This window comes from Chiloscyllium punctatum, chromosome 2 (genome assembly GCF_047496795.1).
Source record: "Chiloscyllium punctatum isolate Juve2018m chromosome 2, sChiPun1.3, whole genome shotgun sequence".
Classification (NCBI taxonomy): Eukaryota; Metazoa; Chordata; class Chondrichthyes; order Orectolobiformes; family Hemiscylliidae; genus Chiloscyllium; species Chiloscyllium punctatum.
In genome coordinates this window covers 5,689,309-5,699,913 of record NC_092740.1, presented here as the reverse complement: position 1 = coordinate 5,699,913, position 10,605 = coordinate 5,689,309, and the positions used below count along the sequence as shown (strand labels likewise).

General features: G+C 52.4%; 1 protein-coding gene across 1 annotated transcript in view; it reads left to right on the top strand.

Moving 5' to 3' along the window:
• The window catches only part of LOC140494070 (prostaglandin E2 receptor EP4 subtype-like), a 12,835-nt gene extending 2,519 nt beyond the window's left edge, over window positions 1-10,316 (top strand). The window contains exon 2 of the mRNA XM_072592989.1: window positions 9,360-10,316. Within this exon, the coding sequence (XP_072449090.1) occupies window positions 9,360-9,875 (516 nt within the window). The 3' untranslated portion in view covers window positions 9,876-10,316. The remainder of the gene's footprint in view (window positions 1-9,359) is intronic.
• The last annotated feature ends 289 nt before the right edge of the window (window positions 10,317-10,605 follow it).

Below are 10,605 nucleotides of genomic sequence, written 5' to 3'. Positions count from 1 at the left end.
CAGAAGGTACTGCTAATGTCACTGGGGTGGGAGGGGGGAGGTCAGTCATCCAGACTAACCGACAGACCCATCTCCTGAGGGGAGGGGAGAAGGAGGTGCAGGAGTTCAAATCTCACCGCAGTGGGATGAAGAGCTGCAATCAACGAAGAACTAGCCCCAGTGACCAAGCACTGTCGATCGTTGGAATGGTCCTGTGGATCCTTTAGGAAAGGATTCTGGCTCCTGTCCTTCCTGGTCTGACCAACCCCAGAGCAGGGACACTGAACTACCCTCTGAACTGGCTGATCGAGGCACTTATTCCCCCGGATCACGGGATTTGGAAGGGTTAGACAGTCCAGTCTGAGACTTGGACAGATTTGGATACGAAAGATCCAGCAGATTTACACTTGCAGCTTAGTGTCCTCGATCTGGAAATGAAACTTAGCTGAGACCATTTGTTTAATTTTGGTTCAATGAAAAGTGAGAGAAATACCTCCTGAGGATTGCGAAAGAGGTTCTAGGGTTTGAAGGTGATTCTCAAATTTGCCAACAAAGCTTAGAAAAGACAGAGGAAAGACACACTTTTAGAATTAGTGAATAGTTTAGAATTAGGTTTAACCAGAGACAAAAGTAAAGTTGAAATTGTAATGGAGTTGATCAAGCACTTTGGTGTGTCAGAGAAACAGAAAAGTGCAGGAGAGTTAGAAAAACTTCAATTACAATTGAGGCAATGCTACCCACATCCCCACGAACGAATATAAAACACATTTTCTGCCCTGCCCCGATTTCCCCCCCCCTCCCCATGTTTCCAGGCTTGTCTCTCCCTGTCACATTCTGCGAGTCCCCTACACGACTCTCCCCAAAGTAAATTCCACTGCCTCCCACTCCCTGTGCCCCGGCAGGTATCTGCTCTCCTGTCTTATCAGTGATTCACTCATGTCGGTAAACCCTCTCCCTGCTCTCAGTGTAAATGCCTCCTCTCCATTTGCGTTATCAGCACCATCTCCTAATCTCGACAGCCTTTATCGAGATGTGAGCTAGGGACAGTTTTGAGATTTGTAACCGTGACATATTCGGAGAGCCAACAATTTCCCCTGATGACTGAAGCCTCGGTTACGGAAACAGCAGTGAATTGAATTGTTGGTGACCTCTTGCTGTGGTCAGACGCTGTGACTCTGACTAGCACTGAGTCATGCTCTGGAAAGAAACCACTCTGCCCATCTACTGCATTCTGGCTCTCCATACAGAAATCTGGCCTGTCCTATTTCCCCTGTCCCCTGTATATTTCATGTTTATCAGATACAATCTGTTTACTGACGCAATGAACAACTCACTGTCAGTGTGGTGATCAGATAATCACAGCACACCAAAGCCCAGTTAGTTCACAGCACAGCACTGAGTGAGGTCTCTATTTGCTCCCGCACCCACACACTTTCCCCTCGAGCCCGGAATATGGTCCCCTTCAAATATTTACTCAATTCCTCTTTTTGAATGTTTCTGTTCAATCTGCTCCCACTGTCAGTTCACTGTCTCCAATCACAATCTCTCCCAGGGACCTGGTGCTGATTGGTTTCAGATCAAACTCCCGAGTCGACTCGATCCAAATAGGATATTCAGCCCTCTGAGGAGATTTAGAGAGAGTGTGTCTGTGTGAGTGTTTTTATCTTAGTGTGTGTGTCTGAGTGTGAGACTGTGTATATGTGTGTGAAAGTGTCCACGTGTATGAGACAGTACGATTGTGTGTTTCTGAGTGTGTCTGAGTGCCTGAGTGTGTATTTGTGTCTGTCGTGTCTGTCTCTGAGTCAGTGAGCATGTGGGTATCTGTGTGAATGTATATGAATGAGAGTATGTATCTCAGCACGTGTGTGTGTGTGAGTGTGTGTGTGTGTGTGCCTGAGTGAGCGTGTGTGTGTGTGTGTGTGTGTGAGCCTGAGTGAGCGTGTGTGTGTGTGTGTGTGTGTGTGTGAGCCTGAGTGAGCGAGTGTGTGTGTGTGTGTGTGTGTGAGCCTGAGTGAGCGAGTGTGTGTGTGTGTGTGTGTGTGTGTGAGCCTGAGTGAGCGAGGTGTGTGTGTGTGTGAGCCTGAGTGAGTGAGTGTGTGTGTGAGCCTGAGTGAGCGAGTGTGTGTGAGCCTGAGTGAGCGAGTGAGTGTGTGTGTGTGTGAGCCTGAGTGAGCGAGTGAGTGTGTGTGTGTGTGTGAGCCTGAGTGAGCGAGTGTGTGTGTGTGTGTATGTGTGTGTGAGCCTGAGTGAGCGAGTGTGTGTGTGTGTGTGTGTGAGCCTGAGTGAGCGAGTGTGTGTGAGCCTGAGTGAGCGAGTGAGTGTGTGTGTGTGTGTGAGCCTGAGTGAGCGAGTGTGTGTGTGTGTGTGTGTGTGTGTGTGAGCCTGAGTGAGCGAGTGTGTGTGTGTGTGTGTGAGCCTGAGTGAGCGAGTGTGTGTGAGCCTGAGTGAGCGAGTGAGTGTGTGTGTGTGTGTGAGCCTGAGTGAGCGAGTGTGTGTGTGTGTGTGTGTGTGTGTGTGAGCCTGAGTGAGCGAGTGTGTGTGTGTGTGTGTGTGTGTGTGTGAGAGCCTGAGTGAGCGAGTGTGTGTGTGTGTGTGTGAGCCTGAGTGAGCGAGTGAGTGTGTGAGTCTGAGTGAGCGAGTGTGTGTGTGTGTGTGTGAGCCTGAGTGAGCGAGTGTGTGTGTGTGTGTGTGAGCCTGAGTGAGCGAGTGTGTGTGTGTGTGAGCCTGAGTGAGCGAGTGTGTGTGTGTGTGTGTGTGAGCCTGAGTGAGCGAGTGAGTGTGTGTGTGTGTGTGTGAGCCTGAGTGAGCGAGTGTGTGTGTGTGTGAGCCTGAGTGAGCGAGTGTGTGTGTGAGCCTGAGTGAGCGAGTGTGTGTGTGTGTGTGAGCCTGAGTGAGCGAGTGTGTGTGTGAGCCTGAGTGAGCGAGTGTGTGTGTGCACAGAGAGAGCAGGGTATATTCAGGAGGGCAGTGTAAACCCTGACCGAGTGAGACACACTGTTCCCTCCCAGCTCAGAGACCTATCTGCTCTCAACTTGCACAGCAGCAGCAGCTCCTGCTTAACACCATCTTCCCTTGGATTATCGGTCTGACAGCAGGGACTCAGAGAGTTAACCTGCTGAGGATAGCACCAGACTGTATTCTAATCAGCCTGCTCAGAGATGCTGTGACAGATAGGACTTGGTCCCAGGCCTCCGGGCCGAGAGGTAGAGACATTACCAATGTGCTCCAGGAGCTATAAAGAGCCGGTTGTAACCAGCCCTGGATTAGTCCCTTCATTATGGACAGCCCAGGGGCGGCTGGAATGATTAAAGGGTTCCATTGAGTGGATCGAGAGAGAATGGGTTCTCTGGAAGAGGCTGGGGAGCGAGGGGGCTGGGGGAGCGAGGGGGCTGGGGGAGGGAGGGGATTGGGGGAGCGAGGGGGCTGGGGGAGCGAGGGGGCTGGGGGAGCGAGGGGGCTGGGGGAGCGAGGGGACTGAGGGAGCGATGGGGGCTGGGGGAGCGAGGGGGCTGGGGGAGTTGGATGGGGAGGGAGCTGGGGTGTGCTGCAGAGCCACCTGAAGAGTGAGTTGGGAGCAAACCCCAGCAATGGCCTGACCAGATGCCCCATAGACCAGTCATGTGGTCAGAGGCCGCAGGAACCCCCCCCCCCCCCCCCCCCCCCCCCCCCCCCCCCCCCCCCCCCCCCCCCCCCCCCACCCCCGACAGCCAGGAAAGGGCAGGAGGTTGGGAATCAGGATCTCACATCAGGAAGGGAAGTGGGCTGAGGGCTCACCATGGAAGGGGTGGTTCAGAGGCATCATCGGGGTTGGAGGGGCAGAGGTAGGGATGAGGATGGGGACAGGGAAGGGGGGAGGAGCTGTAGGCCACCCTGGGAACCTGTGGACAGATTGGGGTGTGGGAGGGAGGCGCAGTGGGGACATGTTATTGAGAGAGGCAAAGAATCTGAGAGAGCAGGAGGATCTGGGAGAGGGAGAGTAGGAGGATCTGGGAGAGGGAGAGCAGGAGGATCCAGAAGAGAGAGAGAGCAGGAGGGTCCGGGAGAGAGAGAGCAGGAGGATCCGGGAGAGAGAGAGCAGGAGGATCCGGGAGAGAGAGAGAGCAGGAGGATCCAGGGGGAGAGAGCAGGAGGATCCAGGAGAGAGAGAGCAGGAGGATCCAGGAGAGAGAGAGAGCAGGAGGATCCAGGGGGAGAGAGCAGGAGGATCCAGGAGAGAGAGCAGGAGGGTCCGGGGGGAGAGAGAGCAGGAGGATCCAGGGGGAGAGAGCAGGAGGATCCAGGAGAGAGAGAGAGCAGGAGGATCCAGGGGGAGAGAGCAGGAGGATCCGAGAGAGAGAGAGCAGGAGGGTCCGGGAGAGAGAGCAGGAGGGTCCGGGAGAGAGAGAGCAGGAGGATCCAGGGGGAGAGAGAGCAGGAGGGTCCGGGAGAGAGAGCAGGAGGGTCCGGGAGAGAGAGCAGGAGGATCCAGGGGGAGAGAGAGCAGGAGGATCCAGGGGGAGAGAGAGCAGGAGGATCCAGGGGGAGAGAGAGCAGGAGGATCCAGGGGGAGAGAGAGCAGGAGGATCCAGGGGGAGAGAGAGAGCAGGAGGATCCGGGAGAGAGCAGGAGGATCCGGGAGAGAGAGAGCAGGAGGATCCAGGGGGAGAGAGAGCAGGAGGATCCAGGAGAGAGCAGGAGGATCCAGGGGGAGAGAGAGCAGGAGGATCCAGGAGAGAGCAGGAGGATCCAGGGGGAGAGAGAGCAGGAGGATCCGGGAGAGAGAGCAAGAGGGTCCGGGGGGAGAGAGCAGGAGGATCCAGGGGGAGAGAGCAGGAGGATCCAGGGGGAGAGAGCAGGAGGATCCGGGAGAGAGAGAGCAGGAGGATCCAGGAGAGAGAGCAGGAGGATCCAGGGGGAGAGAGAGCAGGAGGATCCGGGAGAGAGAGCAGGAGGGTCCGGGGAGAGAGAGCAGGAGGATCCAGGGGGAGAGAGAGCAGGAGGATCCGGGAGAGAGAGCAGGAGGATCCGGGGGGAGAGAGCAGGAGGATCCGGGAGAGAGAGAGAGCAGGAGGATCCAGGGGGAGAGAGCAGGAGGATCCGGGAGAGAGAGAGCAGGAGGATCCAGGAGAGAGCAGGAGGATCCAGGAGAGAGAGAGAGCAGGAGGATCCAGGGGGAGAGAGCAGGAGGATCCGGGAGATAGAGAGAGCAGGAGGATCCAGGGGGAGAGAGCAGGAGGATCCGGGAGAGAGAGAGCAGGAGGATCCAGGGGGAGAGAGCAGGAGGATCCAGGAGAGAGAGCAGGAGGATCCGGGAGAGAGAGAGCAGGAGGATCCGGGAGAGAGAGCAGGAGGATCCAGGAGAGAGAGCAGGAGGATCCGGGAGAGAGAGCAGGAGGATCCAGGGGGAGAGAGCAGGAGGATCCGGGAGAGAGAGCAGGAGGATCCAGGGGGAGAGAGCAGGAGGATCCAGGGGGAGCGAGCAGGAGGATCTGGGAGAGAGAGAGCAGGAGGATCTGGGAGAGAGAGAGCAGGAGGATCCAGGGGGAGAGAGCAGGAAGATCCAGGGGGAGAGAGCAGGAGGATCTGGGAGAGAGAGAGCAGGAGGATCCAGGGGGAGAGAGCAGGAGGATCCGGGAGAGAGAGCAGGAGAATCCGGGAGAGAGAGAGAGAGCAGGAGGATCCAGGAGAGAGAGCAGGAGGATCCAGGGGGAGAGAGCAGAAGGATCCGGAGAGAGAGAGAGAGAGCAGGAGGATCCAGGAGAGAGAGCAGGAGGATCCAGGGGGAGAGAGCAGGAGGATCCGGGAGAGAGAGAGAGAGCAGGAGGATCCGGGAGAGAGAGAGCAGGAGGGTCCGGGAGAGAGAGCAGGAGGATCCGGGAGAGAGAGAGCAGGAGGTTCGGGGTCCAGCCCCAGAGCAGCCTCAGTAACTATCCAATCGAGTTGGGAGTTAGCGAGTTGTGACTTGTCAACAGAGGGGTTAAATGTCGGGGTGTAATGACAGGAACCAGCCAAGTGGCTAATCCCAAACTCCTGAAGAAACCTTCTCCAGTAATGGAGGCAGAATGGAGTCTGGACTGCAAATACATGAGGGACATTATTCCCCAGGGATCGTTTATTTCAGGAGTGTCTCTCCCTCTCTCTCTCTGTCTCCCTCTCTGCCTGGGTCAGCAGTGACAGCTCAGTCAGGATTGCCTGGGTCTTTGGCCAGCCACCGCTATTCCCCTTCCCACTTCCTGGAATGATTAGCAACAAAGTGATGGAATGTTCCCAGTTCCCCTGGAGACGGCTGTGGGTTGTGATTGGAGTATGATCTGTGATTGGGGTTGTGTCTGGGGTTGGTGGGGGGGGTATGTAGGAGCAGGTTGGCGTTTTCTTTGTCATGGTGTAGGAGGAGAATACCACTGCCAGGAATGTTGCCACAATCCGGGTAAGCAGGTGAATTGTACAAGGATTCACGTCCTGAGGGTCCCAATTTGCAGGATATTTTCCCACCTTCCTACACACGATGAAATGATTGGGAGATCTTTTGTCCTGATGTGCTGGGCTCTTCCGTCATTGAGAATGGGGATATTTATGGAGCCCCATTCTCCAGTGAGTTAGCTGCCCACCCCTAATCACAGCCCAGTGTGCCATGGATGACCTGAGTGCTCCCCTCATGTTCTTTCATACTGCTTGCCCCCATAACCCTTGACTCCCTTGTCGGTCAATAATCTGTCCAGCTCAGCCTTAAATATATTTGATGGCCTGACCTCCCCTGCTCCATGTGGTAGAGAATTGAAAAGATTAGAATTCATCTCAAAGAAAATAAAACCCACTTAATCTTCTCTTTATTTGTTGGTAAACTGTGCGTCCTAATTATAAGTTTTCTCATAAGAGGAAATATTTTCCCAGCAGCGACTCTGTAAAACTCTCTCTGGATTGTAATATGTTTTGATTCGATCACCTCTCTGAAATCCAAGGAGTAAAAAGGTCAACCTCTCCTCATTAGACAAACTCCGTCATTCCAGGTATTGACCGAGTAAACCTTCTCTGACAGCAGACCCCTTACACTCAGAGAGTCACAGAGATGGACAGCAGATATCCCAACCCAATCCAGTCCCATTTATCAGCACCCGGCCGAGATCCCTCCAAACCCTTCCTATTCATATCCCCATCCAAATGTCTCTTAAATGTTGTAATTATACCAGCCTCCACCACATCCTCTGGCAGCTCATTCCATACACGTACCACCCTCTGCGTGAAAACGTTTCCCCTTAGGTCTCTTTTATATCTTTCCCCTCTCACCCTAAACCTATCCCCTGTAGTTCTGGATTCTCCCCCTACCCGGGGAAAAGACCTTGTCTATTTATCCTATCTGTGCCCCTCATGGTTTTATAAACTCCTTTCTTGAGTAAGAAATCCAGAGTTGTACATAGTACTGAGTACAGTCCCACCGATGTCCCACAGAGGAAGGAAGACTTCTCTAGCTTTTTACTCAATCGCACTTTTGATAAAGACCAACATTCCACAACCCTGCAGTACAACATTCCACGTGCCTTCCTAATTACTAGCTGTAACTATGTGCTAAAGTTCTCTGATACTTGTACAAGGACAGGCAGATCCCTTTGTGCTGCAGGATTCTGCAATCCAACTCCATTTAAATAATCATCGATTTTTCGGTGTTACTCGTTTCCTCACATTATCCCACAGTCATCAAATATTTGCTCACTCCCTCAACTCCTCAGAATCCCTTAGCACGCCCCGTCTGCCCCCTCCACAGCTAGTGTTCCGACCGAGCTTGGGGTCATTACCAAATGTTGCTACGATACACTCAGTCCTGGTCTCCATGTCATTTTTATAGACTGTAATTGGTGTGACCCCCCCAGCACTGCGTGTTGTGGCTCTGGGAGTGAGGAGAGAGTTACAGCGTACCAATCTGAATGTTTATCCAAGCTCTGTGATTCCCGCTTGGTTATGAAATGGCGAGGCCAGGCTTAGGGGGGATTTGAAAACAAGGATTAGAATTCTCGAGTCAAGAATATTACTTGACTGGAGACCAATGTTAGCGCAGGGGGTTGACGGTAATGGGACTCGATGCAATTTAAGATACAGGCAGCCGGGGTTTGGATGACTGTGAGTTAACAGAAGGGTTGAATGTGGGAGAGGGTAGGAATACTCAAGTCTAGAGGGAGCAAAGGCAGTACCGAGAGTTTTTCCAGCAGCAGACCATCTGAACAGGCATGGAGTCAGGTGGCAATACAGAGGCAGGAAAGGACATAATTAATGATGGCATGAAAATGTGAAGATATCTCAGGGTGAAATGTGACACCAAGGTTGTGAGTGGACTGTCATAAACTCAGACTATTGTCAAGGACAGGAATGGAGTCAGTGTTATAGAAATAAATTCTTTCTAATATTTAATTGGAAGGAAGTTGTGCTTCTCTTGTCTGTATATAGTTTTCCAAGGGATTATGCAGTGGTCACTGATACAATTACTCCATCAGTGGATTACTTGAGGATGATCAGATCTCACTGAACAATGGAGCAGCCCCCTTGAATCCATTTAATTCTCAGTTTGAGTATCGAGAGATCCGAAATCCAGCCCCTTCCTTCACTGCACATTCCTCGATAATGAACAAACATTGATCTCCGTTTTTAAACAGCTGCAGCTTTTTGGAGGAGTGAGTCCTTATTTTGCAAACTTACTTCTATGTTGTAGCTCATCCTGCCCGACGCGGAGATAATAATTGATTTCCCCTTTCTTCAGCCTGGCTTTCCCCACCTCTTACAGCAACTTTTAAAGGTCCAGGCTTGGAGATAGTGAGGGCTGCAGATGCTGCAGAGTCAGAGTGATTAAAGGGTGGTGCAGGTCAGGCAGCATCCGAGCAGCAGGAGGGCTGACCTTCAGGAAGTTCAAGGTCTGGTATCTTTTGGATTTTCTGCAGTCTGAGACTCCTGGTGCAGGGTCCTTAACCCCCCCCCCCCCCCTTCCCCCTCCGTAAGCCCAGTTCAGTGCAGAACCTCAGCTCAGACTATCAAAGTCCCCTTTAAACAGTCAGAGATGCTGTTGTTGGACTGGGGTGCACAAAGTTAAAAATCACACAACCCCAGGTTATAGTCCAACAGGTTTAACTGGAAGCACACTAGCTTTCAAAGCACTGCTCCTTCATCAGACCATTAACGACCTGATGAAGAAACAGCACTCCGAAAGCTTCCAGTTAAACCTGTTGGACTATAACCTGGTGCAGTGCCCTTTAAACAGACCATTGTCCCAGCCGTGGAAAGTGGGGGAACATTGCCACCTTGTGTCTCCAACTGGTACTGATGATTCTCAGTTACACTCCATTCACCTTTGTGGTTTTTATTAGCTTTCCCTCTCCTGACATGTTCTCTCTCTCTCTCTCTCTCTCTCTCTGTTGAAGGTGAGGGTGTTTATTAACCAGCTGTACCGTCCTGCTGTTCCAAAGGACTACTCTAACCCTGACCTAATGGCGATCCGCATTGCGTCAGTTAACCCAATCCTCGATCCATGGATCTATATTTTGCTCCGTAAAACTGTCCTCACCAAACTCCTGGAGAAGATCAAGTGTCTGTTCTGTAAGCTGGGCGGGCGGGCCACTCACACCAACAGCAGCTTCCAGCACCTCGGCCCTCGCCGTTTCTCAGCTGCCTCCAGTCAGTCTCCCTCTTTCATCTCCAGGGAGCTGGCCAATGAAAACACCTCACAAACTCTGCTCTACCAGTTTGAGCTGACTGACGTGTTGCCAGGCTCTGCGGGAACGCGGTCGAGTCTGAAGCAAGCGCCATCCCAACTGGACAGAGGGCTCCCACAGGCAGAGTGTCAAACACAGGGCAAGACACCGGTGGCCCACACCAACAGCTCCTTACAAGTTACCTTCACAGAAGAGCAAACAGGACTGGCTGAGAAATGCATATAAAACTGAGGCAGCAGCACAGGAAGAACGATATCCAAGAGACCTTGTGTCCACTGGATCGAGGGGAATGATGCAAACTGAACTGTACGCAGCCCTGAGGGTGCGGAGTGTACTCTGAGGTGTACATAATCCAGAAGAGTATGGACTAATATGCATGTGACCCAGAAGCATCTTGAGTGAAGTACATCGCTCCAGGGCTGGGGAGAGTGTGCTCCAACTGTACATTACCTGGGCCATTAGTTCAGACAGAGTTGTATGATGCTGGCTGTGGGCTGTGTGGGCCACAGCAAATATTGCGTTCCTGATTTTGAGTTATCAGTAAGATGTGTGCTCTATCCTTCTCTGTGAGAAGATTACATTGTAACCCGTGATGTGGTTTGTTTGTGTAACTGTGATGCTATTTCCTTGAACCATCAAATACAATCCCAACATCTTTTTGTTTGAGATTATTTCACAAAGTGACATTTCCTGATTAGGAATTGAAGAATTAAAACCACAAATACTGGTGACAATTATAGCGCCATCCACATCAAACACTCCCAGGACAGGGGCAGCACGGGGTTAGATACTGAGCAAAGCTCCCTCTACACTGTCCCCATCAAACACTCCCAGGACAGGGACAGCACAGGGTTAGATACAGAGCACAGCTCCCTCTACACTGTCCCCATCAAACACTCTCAGGACAGGGACAGCACGGGGTTAGATACAGAGTAAAGCTCCCTCTACGCTGTCC